We start from the raw sequence: 24,450 nt of genomic DNA, 5'->3' as shown, positions 1-24,450 counted from the left end.
AAGCAAGAATGAAGGCGAGATTGACAACTTAACATCAGTTTTTATCTGAAAAATCTGCCAGAGTCACATGAGAAATTAACAGTGCAATAGTAAATCATATCAAAGGTTTCTTGGCAAACAGGGTAATTTGGACTCATTTTACGTGCTAAAGCCCTAAGAGATCGGAGCTGGTCTGTTAACTAAAGCTTCTTTAATATACACTCTGTGATTTCCATAGCTTAACTGTCAGTTACTTTATTAGTCATCATTTATTCAATCACATGCTGGCTATTAAATTGATGCCTTTCACTTGAATTCTCTTGTTTTATATTTTTGCTAAATAAATCTCAGTTTCTCTGTAGGGTAGTTCCTTCTACAGTCTTTCATACCCATGTTTGACTCCTTTAGAGTATACATGATACCTTAGCCAGCTAAAGTTAAGAATTGAACAAAATAACTTTATGGGTAACGATCTACCCTCACAAACTGGCAATCATTTACTACAAGGAATAAATATGCCTAGAGATATTTGGATTTTGTAAATGGCAATACACTTGACCAAACTGTCCCCTTCCCACCACAGGTGTTTATCTTTTGATTTTGTCCTCTCAAACATTTTCCCCAGTTGCACTACCCTGCTCATTAGCCCCCCCCCCCCATAAGCAACTCTCATATTTCTGTGATCTTCTCTTTGAAAATATGCTTTGCTGTCCCTAATAACTCCTCTACATTCAGCAATTACGTGAAAACCACCTATACAATGATAACAAATGATATAGCTCCCCAACAAACCTTGTAAACAAGGCTGCTGCCTATTGCTCTGGGTTTTTCTCTCTTGAATATCTGCATTAAGGCATTTGCACCAATTTGGCATAAACAAAATGGTGCGTTTCGAATTAAACCAGTGTGGCTGAATTACCACATTAATAAACAACATAATAAAAAGAAAATGCCTTGGCCATCCCTACAAGATCATTATAAAATGCTCCAAAAACTAATAAGCAAGAGTCTTAAACTTAACATTAGAAAGGCAAGGTCAACCATGAACTTAGGATAGCAATTCATTGAAAAAAAACTATACAGCCTTCTTCAGCTATATTAGGATAGTTAGAAGTAACCTGTAAGGACTGAAATTAATTTTATCTCTAACAGTACCTCCCTCTGACCCCAAATACACTGCTAATATTCTTTCAGACAAATCTTCTTCCAACTTCAACCCACTCTCTCCTCTGTCCCTTTCATGCTGATCACCCTGACCTCAATTTGGACAAAATCCTTTGGTTCTTTCTAAACTTAAAAACACAACTTTCATGGGCCCTGACAATATCTCTGGATGTCTATGGAGAACCATAAAGTGCCACTTAGTAAAACCCTTCCATTAACTTTTCAACCAGTCTCTTCAATGGTTATTGTCCCAAAGTTGTGGATAATAAGCAGTTGTGACGCCCTTGCACAAAGGTGGTTCCTTCCACTGACACAATTGCAGGCCTATTAGTCTCTCTCATATTTCAAGGCTATGAACACATTATAGATTAAGCAATAAACAATGACAGGAGCATCCTCAAGAAGTGGGAAGATTATCCCAATGAAGACCCAAGTCTTAAAGTTCCTTTTGAATGCCACATGTGCAGGGTGTAGAAATACAGAAACAAACTGGGCCACTTTTTGGAGCACTGCAGAATTATCTAAGCCAGGAACAGGGGTGGGAAGTAATGTCTTGCATCATTTCAGATGACTGCATCGGACGTACCAGTGCTCTTGGCAGGTGGATGAACATATTTCACAAACCTGTCAGGGATAAAATACAACAGAACACAATTTTGGTGCACAACCCCAGTTCCTGCTAAACCTTGGAGGCTGAACCTGTAAGAAATCTTTCACTGTTTGTACAGATTTTGCCTTCTCTTCCATTTTCTTCAGTACCTGTTGAGCAGGAGAACCAAATAAACTGACCTTATCCATAGGAGCATCTAATAGTTTTGCTTTAACATGATCCAGCAAGACCTGTTCTTTCAACCATGCATGCCTTCTTATAACTGTGCCAGTCATGGCTGATCTAAAGGAAGCCTCCAGTGCATCATAGCCACATTTTAAAGAATGGTTACTAACCTGCTGAATGTTATGCACCATTTCTAGAACATATTTCTTATCTAAAGAATCATCAGAGGACAGTTTCTTAGTTAACTGATCAAGCATAAACTCCTGGTATTGGATCATATGAAACTGACAGTTCAATGCCCTAGCTGAGAGAGTAGCAGAGGTGTATACTTTTTTACCCCATCTCTCTAAGGACCTGGATTCCCTTTCAGAAGGGAGAGGGTTTTTAACTGAGGTCGAAGCTACTGCCTTAGGCCCCTGGGAGATAGCCTCGGGATCTGCAAAAGGAGCCTTGTATAAATGGTGATGTGTGTCCGGGACCCTGTAGAACCTATCGGGCTTAGCAGGGGCTGGAGGTAAAGTATCAGGAGCAGTGCAAGCATCATTAAATGCATCATCTACAACAGGAAGAACTGGAGGTATAGCTAAAGGCCTATGTTGTGGTAAATGCAAAAAGGTCCTAAGCCTTTTCCTTGAATCTGAGAAATCTTGTCCCTGCCATTGGAATTGCTCTCTCATGGCATGTAAGGTTTCCCCAAAGGAAAATTCCTCTGGTGGAGAGGCAGAAGGAATCGATTCCTCAGCATCGGAGTCTTCATAAGTAGAAAAAAGAGCCTCTGGATGGTCTGTATTGTCTGTATCATCAGAAGAATCATCTGAGGACACTGGCTCAGGGGGCTCTGCTCTAGGTCTCTTTTCTGGAGGAGGTTGAGAGGCCCTGTCTGGATGAGACTGGGATCCCCTTATTCAAGAGATGAGATCCTCTGCCAGAGTGAGCATTTGGGAACTGGAACTGGGCCTGTGAGAGGGGGGCTTAACAGGCACAGACTTAGAAGTTTTGGCTGCTTTAGCCCTGGCAAAGGCCTTTATGGACATGGCTGCAGGCGGCCTAGCAGCACCACGTGCAGGGGTTGAAACATCCAAAGGGATGGTGTCCGATAATTCTTGTGAAACCACAGTAGCAGGTTGAATTTCAGAGGCCGATTCAACCAGGTTCGAAGGGGCCTCGGTAGTAGTCATGAATTTGGCTGAAGATAGAACCGTTTGCTCGGTTTCGGCTGAAACAGAGACACTGGCGGTTTGCTTAACCGCGGTTTCGGCCGAAACCGCGGACCGCGAGTGTCTGTCCTTTTCTTTGCGTTTCTTAACAACTTGTGAAGTCGGAGGATCCGACGGCATTATGTACGCAAAATCTGAGCCGAAAAACTGTTCAGCAAACTCCGACCGACGTCTAAGCGTCCGTCGGTTGAAAGAAGCACAGGCTAAACAAGCTGCTACGTCGTGGTCTGGGCCTAAACAAGGTAAGCAGTAAGAGTGGAAATCTTTATGAGGTATTTGTTTCCCACAAGTTAAACAGTTATTCACTTTTTCTGACATCGGCTGAGGCAAGAAAGAGTCCCTAGCGGGTACTTAGCTTTTTAGAAGTCTTCGAAGTAGTATTCGGTAGTAGTAATCTCTGGATCTGACCGACCGGCACTTGCCAACAGCTTCTGCTTCGGGCACCACGTGGCAAGAAAGACAGAGGAAAATGGCGTCGGCTGATGCCTTTATACCCGAAGAACTGCAGCTATGACGTCGGGTGAAGTGTGACACCAGCCGAGGCCAGACCCAGACTTTGGAATCCTGCCGACCGAAGGGCTGCCTGACGACAGGACAACCCATTTGTAATGACTGCAGATGCATCCTTGAAGGACATCTACCGGACAGGAAATAGGACTGCAAAGTAAATATTTTAATTATCAAAGAAATTTGTTGTGAGAAGTGAAACAGATATGCACATAAATGAGGGTGGGTGAAAGGGAAAGGAAGGAGTACCACAACAGGAAAGAGAGTAGGTAGGTATGTTATCACCTAGGCCTTTTGGAGAGGTTTCAAATTAGACAGGAAACGTAAATAAAATTGCCATCGGAGATACTAGCATTCCATAAAGGACCAAAAGACAAATAATCTACAGGTCGTTTCTTACACACGCATTATGGAAGGAAGGGAGAAAACAGAGTTTAAGTTGCTGGAACTGTAGTGAAGATAGCCCAAAATTTGTCAGTCTATCCGTGGACATGATCCCAGTGGGAAGAGAGAACAGAGAACGCATAAAGAGTGCAAGACTTCTGCATCTGAAGTAAAAGATGAAAAATGGGTGAAATACTGATTAGAGAAAAATACAGATTTCAATTTCAGTTACAGAACCAATACCCTATGTAGTGGAAGTAAACAGCTAAAAATCAAGGGAAATGAGAAGGGAAAAAAGGATCAGTGATTACTGAAGAGGGTAGTAAATTGCTTCAAATTATCTAGTAGAATGAGGAGGAAAGGGGACCTGGGAGAGCACCATGTAGTTTTATAAGGTGGGCATAAAGTGAAGAAGACTGGAAACAGAAGAATAGAGGCAATCAAAGGGAAATAAATCTGGTAAAATTTTGGGGAATGCTTTCCAAAATCAAATGCGGACATAGATTGGGAGGTAAAAAAATGTAAGGTTGCATCCTTCTGTTAAAAGGAAGAGATGGCAGAAGTACAAGTAAATACAGAACCACATCTGGCTCATTTCATATCCACTGCCACTTCTCAATCTGGTACCCCTTAATGTTAGGTCAAGGAGCCCCCCCCCCCCCCAAAATAAAAAAATCCACTTTCAGATATGGCACTCCTTTCTCTCCTGAAGAGTCAAATACTATACCCCATACCTTCAGATTCTATTTCTGTGCCAAATAGAAAAGATTCCACACTGGTGCACTTTCTCTTTTTACTACGGAGCACAAAGTCCTAATGCCCTCATGCTCTACGTGAGAGAAAGATAAAGAGTCTGTTCTCTGATCTGATTCTCCTTCCTTGTCTCCTGAAGGAGGACACCAGATCTTAAAGCCCCTCACGCCTTACTGCCAGCCCACACGTTTACAAGAGCAAAATATTAAAAACTGATCGGAGGAACATACCCCATAGGTGCATAAGATACTAGGCTATTGGCCCGGAGGCCCTTATAAGCCTAGCCAAGAATTTCATCCATGCTCCCACAAAGTCAGCACTTGTTTCTCCTGTCCAGCAGGGACACAGGCAGGATCCCAGGGGTGTATTTTCCGTTTCCCATTCAGTTGTCCAGGTTCCTCTTAAAGAGGTACTCTGCTTGACATGGACAGGGAGTCTATTCCACAGATGGGGGAGTCTTTAGGACACAAATCTATCCCATCAACAAGTTCTATTAATGTCGCAGACCAGGTTGAGGCCTTGCGTGCAGGTTATGTGAATGGAGCTTGACTTGGGAATATGCAGCAATTCCAAGGCTGGGTCTGAGATTGCCTTGCACATATGACACAGGTCATCTCTAAGCAGTTTGTATGAGACTGAGAAGAGGGCCAGGGCTTTTAGCCTATCTGTAAAGGATAGGCGTTTGAAACCCTGGATTTTCCTGGCCAGGAACCTCTGTGGTCTCTCCAGCTGCTACATGCACTTGGCAAGGTGCATGCCGAAGGGGGCACTATACTTGATAATGGGTCTGATAAAGGAGGAGTACAAGGATGTTAGGACCTCTTGTTCCTGGATGAAATACTCTTACTTATGAGTTGGGCCATGTAGAAAGCCTTCCATACAACGGAGGCAATGTGGTGATCATAAGTCAGGCTGCTATCAACCTGAGTGCCCAAGTCCCTTACGATTGATTGCATGCTTAGTAGGTTATTAACACCATGAGCCCCATATGGCTGGCCCCTTCAACCTATCATAGCTACTATTCTGAATGACTACATAAAATGGAAGGCAGGGCAACTTATTTTAAACAGATAATGGTATGCTCATCTGTTAACATTTGAAGTTTTTGTTGGAATGATGGGTACACAACTGCTGGCACCATGTGTCTGCAATTACAGCATTTTAGAAAATTAAAAGATTTAAAAGGACTATATAAAATTATGATTTAAGTCTTCATTTCTTCATCAAAATAGCTTTTCGTTCCTTGTAAATGCAGCGTCAAATTAAAATCAAGCTGTAAATGTCCTTTACCTCCAAAGCTAGGAAAACTGATTATTTTTTCAGTTAAGTTTACCTATGTAATTCCCCGAAAAATGTAATGACAATTTATCAAACCATTTTGATAGCAAGCCATTTACATAAAGAAATCAAAAACAGGTCAGTGAATGAGCAAGGACTTCTTGAAAATGATCAATACTGAATGGATTAAGTTGTGCCCAAGTTGCAAATAAAGCATGCAATTATTACTTAAGTGCTAATGACTTTTATTTAAGTACTCACCGTAGCTCTATCGAGCACTTTAATTACTTTAATGGAATAAGGCTTAGATGCACTGTGCTTCTGTACTGCCTGCTCCAGCTGTTGCAGTGGAGGCCGTTCCCACTGGCCGAACACGACAAGATCTACGTCACTAAATAAAAACAAAAGTAAAAGCTCATCACACATTGACAAAAATCAGACTAACCTCATTTTCACAAACATGAAACTCGATGCTTAGCCAGTGAAACATGAGAGTTATGCAAAAGCACTGTGGTCCATCCAGGTAAAAAACTTTAGTAAAACGATTAACAGCTCTTCAAAATCATCCAGTCATATAAAATACTGCTGATGCTCAGACATGCTCTTGCAAACTATTTTGCATTGGTGAGACTAATTTTCAAGGCAAGATTACAGCAGTATGTCAGAGTGGTAAAAAATAAACACAAATAAAGCTCATGGACAGCAGTATTGTGGTTCATTTCCTGGACAAATATGCTGTTTCACATACTTCACTTAGGGCTACTATAATGGAACACAAACTTAATACCAGAGATAGTTTGGATGTTAAATAAATAGTTAAGGTTCATGCTAAAAATCAATATCCTCTCCCCTAAAGAGCTAAACAGTGAAATCAACTGCAAGTATCTGCTTAAATGATTTGGTCTCAAAGTTTGTTTTTAATTCTTTTAGAATTTTTATATCCTTAGATGTTTAAGAAATGGCTGTGCCGAACTGTGAACAGACAGCTTTTTTTACTCTTTAAAAGACTTATCTGAGGTGCTAGGGAGTTGAATTATGCAGAGATATGAAATTGTCTTAATAAGAAATGTTGTACCTGGATGCAAAGTGGTCAACCAAAGACTTTTTTATTCTTTGAGTGAAGTTGTGGAGGAAAACATAAATACTATTACAACCATCTCAAGAATAGCCCTAAAAGAAAAAGTAAAACAGAAGTGATGTGAGATACTCACCTTAATACCATACCTGCAGAAAATGGCACTTGCGATCCTGATGTTAGTGCATCTATGGTGTGTCCTACCTCTAGCACCTATCATTAGATTCCATGTTATCTTCATTAATTCCTGCTTGGGCACTGCTCATCTAAAGCAAGCAATCCCTAGTTAGTAAACTAGCTCAGTTATTAAGACCAACTTAAGGGGTTCACTCCTGAGTGACAGTTACTATCAGAATAGATTTTGCATCTTTACCACTGTATACAGTTTTACTCCCAGCACCTCAGAAAAGACTTTTTAATGAGAGAGAAAAAAATGTCGCAACACCCTATACTGACATGGCACCCAAACACACTGGACACAAAGGCCTGTCCTGTCTGGACTCCAGACACTGACATTCTAAAAGCCAGCATTGTCCAACAATAACACCCAGACCCCTATGGGAGCAAGGACACAATCCACTTCAGTTACAATCTGGGAAGTGGATGTACCAAATCTGAAAACTGAAATCTACAAGATCCAGAATGGCTCAGAAGTCATCCATTCTCTGTGGAACTAGAAGAGCAAATGTAACAGAGAAAGCCTCTAATGCCCTGCAAGCAGTACCAAGAGTGTCTAAGTTTTGTTAACTTGGGCTAATTCATGAAATAAGGCCTTTCTTGGGGGAAGTCGTATGAATTCCCAAACACACTAAGGTAAAGCATGTCTAGAACCAAACCAAGCTAAACTTTCAGAACCAACTCAAAACCTACATGCATGCATGGATGCACACACAGCCAGTCTAAATCCACAGTACAGGCTACTATGGGCTTCAGGGATGCGCCAAAAACCTGGGTAAGTCAAAGCACCAGAGGTGGTAAAACCATGTCACTTCAGGCTTTTAATTTTATTTACATTTTGGTTACTGAGGTTGAGCACTGACCACAGCATGACCGACTGCAAGCTATGCTCAGGTTACATTCAAAATTGTAGCAGCAAAAATCTAACTGATACAGCCAACAAAGGATTTACAAATATAGCATAAACTGGTCAAAAAACAAGAGAGATCATGTATAAACTTTACATAATGTTAAAGCCTACATTTTACAAGTGGAAAAGTGGAATCAGAGAAGTAGCAAGTAAAAGAGTGAGAAACAGGATTAATCCTTGGAAATTGTAGAAGGCAACACAGGAGTACAGACAACAAACCAAGTGATAAGTAATGGTAACAGCAAAGTACGTGGAGACAGAGGGACTGATAAAGGTAAAAGTAAGATGACAATGAACAAGGAGAAAAAAAGCTATTTACATAATTACAGGAAGCAAACACGGCTCTGACTGTACTGGCATAAACTGGGTGATGTGCGAAGAAATTAACCTATTGTAAAGCAGTGTTTATTAACCAATAAGTCCTGCATTCTGTTATTTTAATTTGTACTGCTCAGACACACACTGTTCAAGTTGAGACCTGAACTTCAAGCTGAATAAGACTGCTTTACTATGCACAGGGAGACAGGAAGACCTTTTCCACAGTTTTTGGATCAAGCATATAGAAACTACAATCAGAGCAATGTAGTTTAGAAGATGTGGCCTGGAGATTACAGCCAAATGTACCCTGGCTTCTTAGGTTGTAGGCTGGGGTGTTAGAGACAGGTTTCACTGCAAGTGAAGAAAAAGCAGCTAGGTGGAGTCATTTCAAGATTTGGGAGCCCAGAAATAGGCTGGATGGATCTTGTTTCTACTGGTAAAAAGTCTGCATTGGATAAAAGTAAGGCAATGGTGTCCAAGGCTGTGTGTGTTGGGGCCTCTCTTGCTTGGCATCTACTTTTCTGAAGTAAAAGCAAATACTAAAGGGCTCTGGCTGACAATCTGCAGAAGACTGCAAGCTAGAAGCAGTCACTGAATCCCCAAATAACTTCCCTCCTGCAGGAAGCTTCGTTTCAAATAAATAACTGTTGCCAAAATCATGGACAGAAACTAAATACCAGAAATGCATTATTGTTTCCTTTGGGAAGTCATCAATCCCAGGGAACTACCCCATTAACAACACACCACTGAGTGCTGACCCCGTTGCTCAGGATTTGGGAACTTGTAGACAAAAACTCAACTTTTTACCAACATGTGTCCATTGTTGTGAGATAGTCATTTTATACTGCAAAGTTGATAAAGGGATTATCTAGCTCTAGGGATGTCAGTGCCCCCACTTTACTCAGCCCTCATTAGGCGAATCACTGAATATAATGCTTCCCCTTTGGTATCTATCTGTCCAGATACAAACACTGGAGTGTCCACAGATACACCTTAACAAAAGGATACAAAGACCTGAACATGTCTCACATGGATCTACTCAAATCCTTATCACTGCACTCAGTATCCTACAAACCACTAAGATATGACCCACGTGTAGCATACAAGGCATTCTCTGAACCAATAACGATGAATTACTGCACATCAGCAAGTTAAACGGCATCAGAAATACTCAGCAAGTTGAACAGTGTCCATATTCAACCACAACTTGGATCTATGGATGGGAAACAGTAAATTTACCCTGAGACTGCCTCCTGTACTAAGTGACAGAATAAACTCCTAAATCCTTTATCCCATGCATGTGCCTCCTCAAATTATCTATGGTATGATCCCAGTGATTCTCATTAAGGATAATATTTACTTATCGAGCATAGAATGGTACGGCCAATCTCTAATCAAATGGGATAGGTTGATAAGAGCAGAAAAAGGGAAACTGACTAGGCTTAAAATGGACCTTAAGGGCAGCTAGCCTAATACTTAGCTATTATCTATGAACCTATACAGCAAGCAAACAGCATAGATTCGGGAACACATTAATAGAAAAGAAAACCATATTAACCATTTTTCATTTACACATATTCTACATTACAAACATGTTCTCTTTCTTTTCAACTCCCATTTAGTCCAACATAGCATACATTTCTTGGATCCTAAGTGAAAGACCAGCACTGGTAGACTTTTTAGTTGAATCTAGAACAGGAGCTGCTGTTAAAAGGGGATAATTAGTAGGGCATACAAAATACTGCATGATAACTATAGTAAATAATCAGAGGAGCGTAAAAAGAATTGGTGAGAGAGACTGGATAAGCAATTCACAAAGAAACATTGGGAGAATATATGCATGTCTCCCAAATATGAAACAAAGTCTAGAAGACTTAGGATTTTTGCTTGGAAATGTTTGCAAAGGTATTTTATACACCAAGTAGACTACAAAGAATTTTTCCTCCGGTAGACTGCAAATGTTGGAGGTGTGATGGGGAAGAAAGAGGCAACATGGAACATAACTGGGAGTGTAATAAGTTGGCAGACTTCAAAAATTTCCTGCAGACTACTCCGTCAGAAATGCAGGAAATGATTTTTTGAGCTGCAATACAGGATCTGAATTGCCTAGACATTGTAAAGCTTTGCTGAGCTTAATTCTGGTCGCTGCCAAAAAAGCAATTACTAGAAAATGGAAATCAAAGTCTAAACCAACCGAATTAGAAGTAGTGAATATAATACCAGAGATAAAAGAACTGGAAAGTGGGATCTTTAGAAAGGATTAGGAGCAAATTACATAAAGATAAGGAAATTGTGGGAACAATACATGCAGAATAATGCTTTGAAGGAGGAATGCATTTTAAGGGAAGGCAGGAACTGAATAAGCAACTTAACGTCCAACTGACAATGACTGGATAAATAAGTGAAAAATTTTGAGTGGATGGGAAATGGGAAATACACCCCGGGGATCACTTCTGTGTCTCTGCTGGACAGTGGCACAGGAAAATAACTTTCTTGGGTGGCGTAAGCTATGGTACCTTGCTGGCTAGGCTTACTTAGGCCCTTGGGCCGATAGCCTACTACCTACCTATGATGTATAACGTTTGCAAATTAATGTGTCAATAGGATTTATTTTCATTTATATAAATGTATTGCCACCTATGTCATAAGTGACATCAATAAAGATGCTTTTTTGTTAAAAAAAATGCTCAATTCATGCCTTCCCCTTAAACCTGCCTTATTTGAAAATTTTGCATGCACTATTCTCACAAATTCCAGTTTTGCTCTAGATAAATGCATCTTCCCATCTTAAAGATCCCATTTCCAGTTCTTTTATCCTTTACAATAGCCAATACTTGAAATACAGTTGACTTAGATTATGATTATCATTTCTGAGTAACTGTTTTGTTGGCAGCCAATAGAACTAAACTTGGTGAGGCCTTATTAGGTATAGGCAATTCAGATCCTGTATCTCAGCTTAAAAAAGAATATTTTCCTTAGTTACAGTCATTTGGCTCCAGAAATTTTCTTAACAGTATTTTTTAAAATCTGCCAGCTCATTACATTCCCAAAAATAACATGTTCCCAGTCACTTCATTATTCCCCATCACAATTCCAACATTTGCCCCTTACCCGAAGAAAAATTACTTTAAAGTTCGCTTGGGGTATAACAGTATCTATGAAAACACTTCCAAGCAAAAACAGTAAACCTTTTTGACTCTGTTGCATATTTGGGCCATGCATATATCCTGTCTTGGCTCCCTTGTGAAATGCTTTTCCCGTCTATCTTCACAATTTTTTCTAAACTCCTCTAATCGATTCTTACAGTTAGGATGCAATACTTTATATTCCCAACTAATTATCCCCTTTTTCACAGCTGCTTTAGTTCTAAATTCCACTAAAAACTACCAGAGCAGGTCTTTCACTTTGGATTCCCATATCCCTTTCTCTTTGCCTACACTTTGATATCACTCCCTGGAAGGGAAGGCAGTCTAACCTGCATTCTAAATCTTTTCTTTGCATGATCCTGCTCTATTACTTTTCCTTCTCTGGTTATTTGCTCCCAATGCCATGGGCCTTTACTAGTTTCATCCAATAAATTCCAGCCCTGTCTTACTTATTTTCAGTACCCTTACTTGCAAAAGTTATCCCTAATGGTAAAAATTCCTTTCTTCATTCCCACTTTGGCTTAGTTCACAGAATAACGTTATGAATATAACATTCTCCACAGTTGTGGTTATTCTCCTCAAGGATCTGCATCCAAGACTTGCAAAATGGTTGCACACTAATCAACAGCTTAATTTTAGCACTCCCAATGTGAAAAAAAAAGAAACTGAGAAATAACAGCCATCACTGTTGCCATTTTGTGTAAAATTGAGTTACTGGCTAGTTAGCACACTGCCTGAATGCCAGGCAAGAAGAAATGTAAAGAACTTGAAAGAAAATAAACTACAAAACTTTAATAGAAAACAATGACTGGAAAGAATCTAGCAGCTGTTCAGCAAAAAGAAATTTAAGATCCAGTTCTGGTACAAGAGAAGGCTTCTAAGAATTTAGAAGAGAAAATAAACTAAATATACTCAGAGCTGACTGACCTTGGCTCTAGATGATTATAGCAATAACCCATGCCTGGGTGTGGGTAATGCTGGATTTACGCCCGAGGGACCAAACAAAGCCAACCGTGGGTAAATACAGCATTACCCACAGCCAGAAGTGGGTTATTGCTATTATACAATGACATTATTTAAGAAAAATAATAATTACTTTTCTTAAATAATGGCATTGTATAATGCCTCCTTGCTGCCCTTCTGCCGCTGTCTGTTATCCGCGGGCAGTTCTGATGTACTGCGCATGCGTAAGCCTACGCAGTACATCAGAGCTGTGGGCAAAAGCAACGGAGATCTTCTCCGTTGCTTTTTACTGTTTTGCTATGTTAAATGGGCTTAACATAGCGAGACAGCTTTAAAAAAAGCAACGGAGATCTTCTCCGTTGCTTTTTACTGTTTTGCTATGTTAAACCCATTTAACATAGCGAAACAGGTTTAAAAAAAAAAGCAATGGAGAAAGCAAGATCTCTGTTGCTTTTTACACACTGTGTCGCTATGTTAAATGGGTTTAACATAGTGAGACAGCTTTAAAATAAGCAACGGAGATTCTCCGTTGCTTTTTTTAAAGCTGTCTCGCTATGTTAAACCCATTTAACATAGCAGACAGGTTTAAAAGCAACGGAGAAAGCAAGATCTCCGTTGCTTTTTACACACTGTGCCGCTATGTTAAAGGAGTTTAACATAGCGAGACAGCTTTAAAAAAAGCAAGGGACATCTCCGTTTCTTTTTTTAAACCTGTGTCGCTATGTTAAACTCCTTTAACATAGCGAGACAGTGTTTTAAAAAAGACTTATACTAATGGAAAAAGTCCGGGTGACCAGACCTTTTTCCATTAGTATAAGTCGATTTACAACGTGCACGCTGGCCAATCAGCGTGCACGTTTTAGAATATTAATGGGGGGGTCATGGTATAATTTCACTGTTGAAGCGACACTCCAACTCCATGTGCAAAATGGGAAAAAAGGTTGTGGATGGATTCAGGGGTAATTAAAATAATAGAAACCTTAAGGGAGTTTACCAACTCAAGTAACAAAAGGTTGGCAAAAGAGAAGCAGCTTTAACTGCCTACTCAGAAGAACAGTAACTGCCAAAATTAGAGTCTGAAATGAAGAAATGGCTGTCTGAGTAGGACTTCAAGAAGAGTTTAAAAAAAATGACAGAGTTAAAGGACAGCATGTAGAGAAAACCTGGTATTTTCTGCTGTACCAGAGAAACTGGAAGGAACAGACTGTACTAATTTTATAAAAGCACAAATAAGCAACTGGACTGGTATTTCATAACAAGATTTGTTAAATGAAAGGAAACATCAAGTTTATGCTCCAAATCTGGCCATGAAAAGGAGCAAGACCTGTATTATTAAAGATGCAATCATACCTGCAGAAAGAGCTACTCCTGACAAAACTGTGGCAGAAAGGCAAAGTGTTAACTAGACATGTTAGAGTATTTGTGGAAATTTCATTATTCACTGTACTTCAGGGGGGAGAAGAGAAGCAAAATGTATCCAGGCAATCAGAGAATGGCAAGAAGCAGGTGTAACATTTAAGCAGCAGCTGTATCCAGCTGTCTTCAGAATATTTTTTTCCTGGGGATCAAAGACATTTTATGATGCAGGAAAGGATATGGAGGAAATGCAAAAGTGTCAGACAAAGAAGTGAGCCATCAAACAGGAGAGACTAATTTTCATTCTTTGGGCATTAAAACTCAGACATTGACAGCCAAACCTCTTCCAATGCATCAAAAGAAAATGTTTAACAGACAGCAAAAAAGAACACGAGTTAACTAGAAGAAACAGGAGTACTTTGGACATGAGCCAGAATCTGGTGTTGGGAGACGGAAATGAAGAGGAAGAAGACTAGCAACACTGAAATTAGCAAACAAATGTGAGATTACAAAGCAATCGTATTTGCAAAATATGGCTTTGCAAGAAAAAGTGGCCGAGAAAGACGAGACTTTCATTGATTTTGTCAAACTTGTGGGTGGATTATAAAGCATATACCTTACTTTATGTCAGTAAAGTTTAGGACAACACTAAAATGGCAAAAAGCTAAGTAAAAATTTTTGTTATTAACAGTATTCCTATAAAACATTTTATATAAAATGAACATTATATACTTACCATAATGTTATATCTGTGTTGTCATACTTAGTCCATTCCTCTAAACATGGGGCTCAGATCTGATGCTGGATCTGTCCTATGCCATTTTGAAATTTAGGATCCAGTGCTCAGGGTCCTCTAACAATCTGCTTACACAAAAGGAGCTCCCTCAGATGCAGTTTGCCCCCTTAAAACAACCAGAAAATATCTTAAGGAAGAGTGAGCAAATAAGGAAGTAGGTATAAAACAGTGGTCTGGGAACTGGGAAGAAACCAGCTACATCTTCAGGAACTAAGGTAAAGTCAGGTAGACCTGTACAGAGAAGTATCACTGATAAATAGCAATATTGCTAGAAATAAAATATGGAGAGGAGATGGAGGGAGGTTTAGTAAAGGAGTGGACTTGAACACAACACAGATCGAACATTACGGTGAGTGCATAACTTTCATTATCTGATGTTGACTTTTCCCATCAATTACCCTACAAATGGGGCCACAGACCTCTGCTATTTGGACTCTTTGAAGGTCTCATGGAAGGATATTCATGAGCACAGCTTAATCAAAAGAAGCCCTGGACCTGGACTGAATACCTAATGAGAAATGAAGGTTTGGACTTTGGATCAGGTAGCTGTAGCACAAATGTCATCCAAGGGTACACTGAGAAAAAGACTGTGGATAATGCTGCAGATCTTGGTGAGCCTTAGGTTTTGAAGGAAGAGATGAACCCTTTTATTGGCAGAAGGAAATACATTAAGAAAACCATCTAGATAAGGCGACCTTGGATACTGCTTGCTCTGGCTTAAATTTTTAAGAGTACAAGAACAGTTGGTCAGACTTCCTGAATTACTTGGTACAGTGCAATAAAACTGGAGTAGATGATGAACATCTACCAAATGTAAAGTTCATTCACCTTGGTTCAAAAAATTTGGGGAAATACTGGTACGTTTACGGCCCGATTGATGGAAATTTCAGGAGGCACCTTTGGCAGGAAAGATGGATTTGTTCTCAAATACACTCACTCTGTGAAATATCAAATAAGGTTTGGATGAAAGTGTATGCAGCTCAGAGATCCCTCTAGCAAAGATTATGGCTACCAGGAATAAGGTCATCCAGGACAGAAACAGTTTTAGCAGCAGGTTCAAATGAGGGTCCTATCAAGGACTGCAAAACAGTAACATCCTACGGTGAAAACTGGATCTCAGAGTGGGTGTCACAGAAAAAAGGCATCCCGGAGGAATGACTTCGGTAGTCTGAGACAGGCGATAGGGATATGACCTTCACCAATGTGAAATGAAGAAATGGCAGCTAATTGAACTTTGATAGTGGAATAACAAGCAAGACCTTAAAAGAGATGAGCTAGGAAGTCCAATATTGCGTGAAGAGGGGGTGAAAAACAATCAAGGTCTTTCTCTAGAGCCCAAATAGAAACTCTTCTCCATTTGCTCTTATAGACCTTCCTAGTAGGTTTATGTGATGAAGATAAGATGTGCACAACAAAAGGGGAAAGCCTGGACTGCCAAACTATCATAGGAATTCGAGAAACCATGTGATTAGTTTCAGTGCTCATGTGTCTGGGTGAAACTGGACAGATGGGTGTGACATCAAATTTGGGTCTGAGCCCAAGTCCCAAAGACGGTGAACTAGAGGAGGCCAGAGGAAGGGAAACTACACCTGTCGAGGCATATGAGGATGACAGAGACCTTCAATACTGATACTTCCTGAAGAAACTTTGGAATCAGAGGAAAAGGAGGAAATGCATAAAGTAGTCTGGGGGGCAAGGGTGCATTACAGCATCCCTGGGTGATGTCCCCTTGTGTGGGAATCACAGCCAAGTACTTGTTGCATTTGGTGTTTAGGCAGAGGTGAAGACAGTGCTATAAGGTTGGTCTCAACCGCTGAAAAAACTGCTCTTCTACTAAGGGAATGATGGACAACTCATGAGGGAGCAGAATGAATCTGCTCAATTTGTCCACAAGAACTGTAGACCTCACAGGATATGCATTGCTACCAGAAAGCGGCAAGAAGGTATCGCTCATTGCCATGATTTCACAGCCTCTCAGTGGAGTGGGTAAGATCTGGTTCCTCCCCATTTGCTGACGTACCAGAATGACAGCCATGTGTCTGAATAAAATCACATCCAAGGGAAGAGTCATGAAAGGCCTGCAACAGTAGGATGACTGCTCTCATCTTCAAGACACTGATGTGAAGACTGGCCTCCATAAAAGACCACATGACCTAGACTGTCCATCCCTGATAATGCCCTCCACCCCTGTAGGGAGGCATCCATGGTCACTGTAGCCTTTGGAGACAGTAAGGTAAAAGGATGGTCCTGTCGAAGAAGGAGGTTATCCACCACCAAATGTGGCCTCTGCAAGTGTTTGTAAGAATGAATGACTTGCAATGAAATCAAAGAAGAGTGAAACATGGGTTGTTCCTTGTTGAAGCAATGCACTGCCACTGTCCACTGAAGAATTCTCGTAAAATCTGGCATTCCAAGGTTATGGAGGCAGCCATTAACACTAACAGGTGGAGGACTGTCATGACCAGTGGCCTCCTGGGGGACAAAAAGTACAGTTTTGTACCTACCATAAATGTACATGTTCGAGCGTATACACTGCTGCAGTCATTACACTTGGGTTATCCTGCAGTCAAGGCAGTTCCCCAGTCAGCCTGAGTTCCAAAGTCTTGGTCCGGCGTTGGTTGCTGTCACCTCCTCCCTGACGTCAGTGCGACAGGGGTATACAAGATGCAGCCGACGCCATTTTCTTCAGTTTTTCTTGCCCCAGATGTCAGGTGCCTCCAAATAGGTAGACAATTCCAATTGCTAAGAAAACATACATAAGAAAAGCAAAAAACAACTTACAGCTACCAGCAAATACTCCCCATAGGTAGTAAGGGTAGAAGACATAGCTACGTACCAGCCAGTAAGAGGGGATGGAGGGAGGGTAACCTGGACTGCAGCAGTGTATACACTTGAACATCTACATTTATGGTAGGTACAAAACTGTACTATGTTCATTGTGTTACACTGCTGCAGTCATTACACTTGGGTAAAATCCCAAAGCTGAGGTAGGGTGGCTGGTTCTATAAGGCATTAGGGGTGGCTATAAGGCCCTGCAGCACTGCAATGGCGAAGCCAGCTCTGGATTTGGAGTATAGAAGCAGATGGTAATGCTTGGTGAAGGTATGTACAGAACTCCAAGTAGCTGCTTCCAAAATATCTTTGGTAGGTACTCCCCTGAGGTAGGCAGTTGAAGTGGCTGTTGCCCTGGTGGAGTGAGATCTAATGCTGCTAAGTACAGGTTTTCCATGGTATGTGTAGCAGAAACGTATACAATGTCCTATCAATTTTGAAATAGTCTGTTTTGAAATGGCTTTTCCCTGTGCTCCTGCAGCATATGCTACCAATAATTGCTCGGATTTTCTGAAAGCTTTGGTTTTGTCCAAGCAGAAGCATAACTGCCTGTGAATGTCCAAGGAGTGCAGTAGTCTCTCCCCTTTATTCTGTGGTTTAGGATAAAAAGTTGGCAGGTGAATAGTTTGGTTTAGAGCAACACTGGATACCACCTTTGGCATAAATGTAGGGTTAGTTCTTAAATACACCCTGTCCTGGTGGAAAATGAGGAAAGGTTCCACTGCCATCAGTGCCTGAAATTCTGAAACTCTTCGTGCTGATGTTATTGCCAACAGCAGAGCAGTTTTCCAAGAGATATATTTTAATTCTGCTGTGTTAGCTGGCTCAAAAGGAGGTAAAGTTAGTTTTTCCAAAACAAAGTTAAGGTCCCAAGTTGGAGTAGGTGCTCTACAGGGCGGTCTTATGTTTTTAGCCCCTCTGAGGTACTGTTTTAACAGAGGATTAGAGAAAATTGGTGGATCCATGTTGTAATGAGCAGAGATGGCAGAGGTGTGGATCTTGATGGATGAGAAGGAGAGGCCTTTGTCCAGCATCTCAGTTAAGTATTGCAGTATCTGAGAAATGTTTGGGACAACAGGGTCAAGGCTGTGAGCTTGGTTCCAGGCACAGAATCTCTTCCATTTATCCGAATAGGCTTTCCTGGTACTTGGCCTCCTGGTCTCCAGAATGACATCCATAACAGCTTTGGAGAGAGGCATTGCTTGCTTGACTAAGGAATCTTCCATGCAGCTAGGTTTAAGGTCTTTTGCTGGCTGTGCAGTATTTGATTGTTGTGCTGAGTCAGCAGATGTGGGATTTGAGGCAAAATCCAGGGTGGTTCTTGTGCTAAGCTCCTTAAGATTGGGTACCAGTGCTGGTGTGGCCAGTCTGGTGCAATCAGGATCATCTTTGGCTCTTCTTGCCTGGCTTTTGAGAGTACCTTTGGCAGGAGAGGTAGTGGTGGGAAAGCGTATACTTGTAGGTTCTCCCAGCTGAATGAGGGGGCATCCACTTTCCATGCTTGTGGATGGTAACTCCTTGTGCAGAATTTTTGTAGCTGGCAGTTTATTGGGGATGCAAACAGATCTATGTCCGGGCTCCACTATTTCTGTGTTATCATTCTGAATATTTGTGGATTCAATTCCCATTCGTGGGGATCCATGATGTTTCTGCTTAAGTCGTCGCCAGTGTGTTTATCTCTCCTGGCAGGAATTGTGCTTGCAGATGAACTTGAAGGTTTATAGCTGTGTTCCACAAGGTCATGGCTTGTCAGCATAGGGGGTAGGAGTGAGTGCCCCCTTGCTTGTTTATGTACCACATAACTGTGGTGTTGTCTGTCTTTATCAGTAGTTGTCCTGGATGGAGCAGGTCCTTGAAAGCTATAAGGGCATTTTGTACAGCTAGCATCTCTTTTTGATTGATATGAAGATGCCTTTGTTCTGCGGGACACGTGCCCTGAATACATTTGCCTGCCATGTGTGCTCCCCAGGCGTAATCCGATGCATCTGTTCTCAGTGTTTGCCTGGCTGTGGGTTGTGTAAAAGGCTGTCCCCTGTTGAGGTGACAAGCTTGAGCCCACCATTGAAACTCCTGTTGAAGGCAAGGGATTAGTGGTATAAATGTTTCCAAACATTGACAGTGTTGAGACCATACATTCTTTAGGTACCATTGTATTTTCCTCATATGCAGTTTGGCATATGGAATTAGTAGTATGCAGGATGCCATGTAACCCAAGGCCTGCAGAATTTTTCTCGCAGGGAGTTGGGTCTTTGATGCCATCAATTGAAAGTATTGAGTCAGTTGTCTTTGCTTGTCTGGCGTGAGATAAGCCATCTGGGCCGTTGTGTTCAAACTGGCACCCGGGAATATAATCTCTTGTGAGGGCACTAGTTTTGATTTCTTTTCATTTACTGTGTACCCCAGGCAACTTAGTAATTTTTTTACAAACGCCAGATGCTTTATAAGAATGTCCTTGCTCTCTGCTTGAATCAGGCAGTCATCCAGGTACGGATAAATTTGAATTCCTTTCTGTCTGCAAAATGCAATTACTGGTGCCAGGCACTTTGTGAAGACCATGGGAGCAGTAGATAAGCCAAAGGGCAGTGCAGAGAATTGGTAGTGCATTGAACCAGCTATGAATCTGAGGCATCTTCTGCAGTTTTGTCTGATAGGGACATGCAGGTATGCCTCCTTGAGGTCCAAAGTCACGAGCCAAGCTTTCTTGCCCAGCATGGGAAGAAGCTGCTGTAATGTTAACATTTTGAATTTCGGAACATCCAGTTAAGTGTTCAGAGATGAAAGATCCAGAATGGGCCTCCAGGCTTTGTCCTTTCTGGGTACCAGAAAGAGTCTTGAGTAAAATCCTTGTCCTTGCTCTTGTGATGGTACCTTTTGAATAGTTCTAATATCCATGAGGGCTGTAATTTGTTTTTGAGCCTCTGCCCATTGATTTGGTGGCAGATTTGGCATTCCTTTTAACCTTGGCAGAGTGTGAAAGTGGAACCTGTAACCTTGAAATACAATGTTGAGAACCCATTTGTCTTTGGTGATCATTTGCCAATTGTGGTAGAAGAGTGCAGTTTTCCTCCCAAGGGGGCTGCCAACAGGGATTTGTTTGGCAGCTGTAGTGGGAAGTTATTGGAGCTGCTTTTTATATGGTTGGGGCCTGTCTTCCCCTCCTTTCTGGCCTGATGCAACCCACTGTCGAGGCCTATAAGGACCTTGTGTTTGACCTCTACCTCTTGGACGTCTGTATCTTCCCTTTTGAGGTCAGTCTGTAATTGGAAAGTACCAATTCTTAGTTGGCCAGTTTCTGCTAAATCTAGGAGGCTGAACCTGTAAGAAATCCTTCACAGTTTGCATAGATTTTGTCTTATCCTCCATTTTCTTTAATACATCTTCTGCCTTAACTCCAAATAACACATCTGCTGCAAAGGTGCATCCAATAATTTTGCTTTAACATGATCTGGTAACGTATGTTCTTTTAACCAAGCAGGTCTTCTAATGACAGAGCCTGTAACTGCTGCTCTGCAGGAGGCCTCTAGAGAATCAAAACCACATTGCAAAGTATGCTTTCCCACTTGTTCAGCTGCATGCAATACATCCTGCATTTCTTTAAATTTAGGAAGATCTGATTCCGGAAGCATTTTCTGTTTTAACTGAGACAGTAAAATTTGCTGATATTTTAGCATGTGAAACTGGCAATTTAAGGCTCTCATTGCTAAAGTTGCAGACGTATATACTTCCTTTCCCCATCTGCCTAATGCTCTGGAATCTCTGTCAGAGGGGACTGGATTCTTGGCTGATGAGGCCTTAACTCCTTTGGGTCCCTGAGAAATAGTTTCAGGGTCAGCTACAGGGCTTTTATACAGAAATTTATGTGAGTCAGGGACTCTGTAGTATCTGTCAGGTTTAACAGGGGCTGGAGGTAAGGAATCAGGATTTAAGCTGGATTCAGTATACACATCATCCACAATATAACACTGGCGGAATAGCAAGGGGTCTGTGTTGAGGTAATAAAAGGAAGTCTCTGAGCCTTTTCTTGGATTCTGAGTAATCCTGGCCTTCCCAGTGGAAATGCTCCTTCATGGTATGTACGGTTTCCCCAAAGGAGTAGTCCTCAGGCGGTGAGGCTGATGGAATTGATTCCTCAGCATCAGAATCCTCATAAGGGGGTAAAGAGTATCCAAGGTCCGAGGATGAATCAGAAGAGATGGACACGTGGTCGGATGAATCATAGTCTGCATCCTGTCTAGGACTTTTATCAGGAGGGGGATGGGACCCCCTGATCAGAGTGATTAGGTCTTCGGCCATTTTGAGCATTTGTTTCTTAGGCATGAAGGCCTGTCCTGGATAATGCTGTATTTGTTTCTTTGATTTTAAAGGAGATTTAGACTTAGCTGAGGGTTAAATGCTTAACTGAGTAGGTCTGAAGACACCCTCTGAAGCTGTGGGTTTCTCAGCTACTCCGGATCCCTCTGAAAGGTTAGTCTCGGTAGGTTGAATAACTTATGCGTCCGAAGGCCCAGCCATCTCCACATGGGAGTCAGAGGCGGCCTGTGGTTCTACAGAAGCGGTCGTCAGGGGCTGTGAAGGCACCTCGCTGAAAACCGGAGAACCGGCGACTGGCCTAGAAGAGGCTTTGCCATCAGTTTTAGGCCTCGGATGCCTATCCTTGTCTTTGCGCTTTTTGTGTATTCCGGTCATCTGAAGTTACGATGGCATGATATAATTGAATTTTCTACCAAAACAATGTCGGGCAAAATCAATAGTACGCTTGTTAAACCTAGCACAAAACCGACAACCAGTGACGTTGTGGTCTGGGCCTAGGCATGGGGATACAATAGGAATGGAAATCTTTATGAGGTATTTGCTTCTCACAAGAAATACAGTTATTAACTTTTACTGACATCGGTCTGAGGCAAGAAAAAGTTTCCCCAACGGGGTACTTAGCTTTGCAGAAGACTTCGGTTCTGGATTCGGAATGAAAATCTCAGGAGATGGCCAACCAGCACTTGCGAACTGCTTTTGCTTCGGGCACCGTGCGGCAAGAAAGACTGAAGAAAATGGCGTCGGCTGCATCTTATATACCCCTGTCGCACTGACGTCAGGGAGGAGGCGACAGCAACAGACGCCGGACCAAGACTTTGGAACTCAGGCCGACTGGGGAACCGCCTGTCGGCAGGATAACCCAAGTGTAATGACTGCAGCAGTGGAACACGATGAACATCTTGTTGAGCTTGTCGATGGATGGACAATATCCATGACTGAGGAAGTTTTGCAGTCAGCAATCTATCAAGAGGCACTCCAATAAATTCCAAAGACTGAGTTGGCTGCAGCCAGGACTTCTGAAAGTTTGGCATTATTTCTAGGTCCTTACATAAGTGGAGCAAGGATAAATACATCCCTGAACTGGCAGTTATGACCAGTCATTCAGATGACACACCTGGAATCCCTGCAGTCATAAATGAGCAGCCATTACTGCCACGCACTTAGTAAATAACCAGGGGGCTGTGGTGAGCCCAAAGGGCAGAGCTCTGAACTGGTAGAGACTAGCTCTAGGACAGAAGTGAAGATACCTTTTGGAACACCTGTCCAATTTGATCTGTTAGTGCAAAAGAATATTCAGTCGTGGGAGGACTGACTGAAACGTGACCATCTGGAATTTGGTTTGAACAAATCTGTTTAAGTGACTTGGATCCAAAATTGGTTTTTGGTCCCCTACTTTCCTTTGGCACCAAAGAATCTTGAGTAAATTCTTAATCCTCTCTGATCTGGTGGGACCTCGTGGAAGACTTTTTGATACTTCTCTATTTTTGAAGCTGCAAATTCCCTTTGCAAGGGATGGACATCAGGAATCCTCTTTTGAGGTGGTGGAATGGAGCGAGTGGAATTGAATTAGACTCTGGTAATAATTCAATGTACCCACTTCTTTTCAGTGATTGTTTCCCAGGCCATGGGATGCAGAGATAAGCACAATACACCCCACTTCCTCCAGCGTAGGACACTTGGGCAAGTTTACAAGGCACTGTAGGAGCTTCTCTGAGAATGGAGAACAGAAACTCTGATTTTGAGGACCACCTCGGCCTCTTGGGTGACATCTGCTGTTACAGTTTCCCTCTCTGCCAACGGGAGCTTGGTCGCCAGAAGTGTCAGTTGAAAATCCCCAATATTTTTTGGAAACATGTTCTTTTCCCCGCCTTCTGATTTCTGTAGAAGGACCTCTGGGGAGCTCAGAATTTGACCCCTATGGTAGGAAGGGCTTTGTCATCCTGTTCGCTTCTGGAAATGTTCTCCACCTTTGGACCAATCATAAGGGGCATTAATGAAGGACTTCTTGAAGTGCTCAGAGAAATCACAAACCCACAACCAGGCATACCTTCTGATGGAAATTCCTGTGCAGTTTGCTCTAGCTGCCCTTTCTGTGACATTAGAGAGAAGGTGCATAGATGAGTTAAGACAGGGAGAGTAGGGTCGCCATCTAAGAAGAGTCTTCTTCTAATCTGCAGACAAGGTTCATGGCAGAGAAGTGGAGATCTCCTGACCAAATTCCTTTGAAAATGCAAAGTGTACCAGGTAGTTAAGTGCACTCAATGAAAAGATAGAAAAGGCATATACTCACTTCCCAAACCTGTCCAGAGCAGGAGATTCTCTATTTCGTGGATGGACAGAGGAGCTCTACACAGTGAGCTCCTTTTTGGTCGCTGCCACGACACCATAGACTCTATTGCTGGTAGCTCCAATGAGAATAGTCTTTGGGAGGCATTTAAAATTTCTCTGGCTTCTTGGGGGTGTGTTCAACTGTGTCAGGTTTTTTGCATACCTGGGATGAGATAAGGTG

At 41.8% G+C, this 24,450-nt stretch overlaps 1 protein-coding gene across 1 annotated transcript in view; it reads right to left on the bottom strand.

Moving 5' to 3' along the window:
- The window catches only part of TENT4A (terminal nucleotidyltransferase 4A), a 1,710,012-nt gene that overhangs the window by 1,265,433 nt on the left and 420,129 nt on the right, over positions 1-24,450 (bottom strand). The window contains exon 6 of the mRNA XM_044065408.1: positions 6,319-6,448. Coding sequence (XP_043921343.1) covers positions 6,319-6,448 — 130 coding nt within the window. The remainder of the gene's footprint in view (positions 1-6,318; positions 6,449-24,450) is intronic.

The sequence above is a fragment of the Protopterus annectens genome, chromosome 3.part0 (assembly GCF_019279795.1).
Source record: "Protopterus annectens isolate FY-2018-M chromosome 3.part0, PAN1.0, whole genome shotgun sequence".
In the NCBI taxonomy this organism is placed as follows: Eukaryota; Metazoa; Chordata; order Ceratodontiformes; family Protopteridae; genus Protopterus; species Protopterus annectens.
Note: the sequence above shows the minus strand (reverse complement) of the source record. Positions and strands in the feature narration are given on the sequence as shown.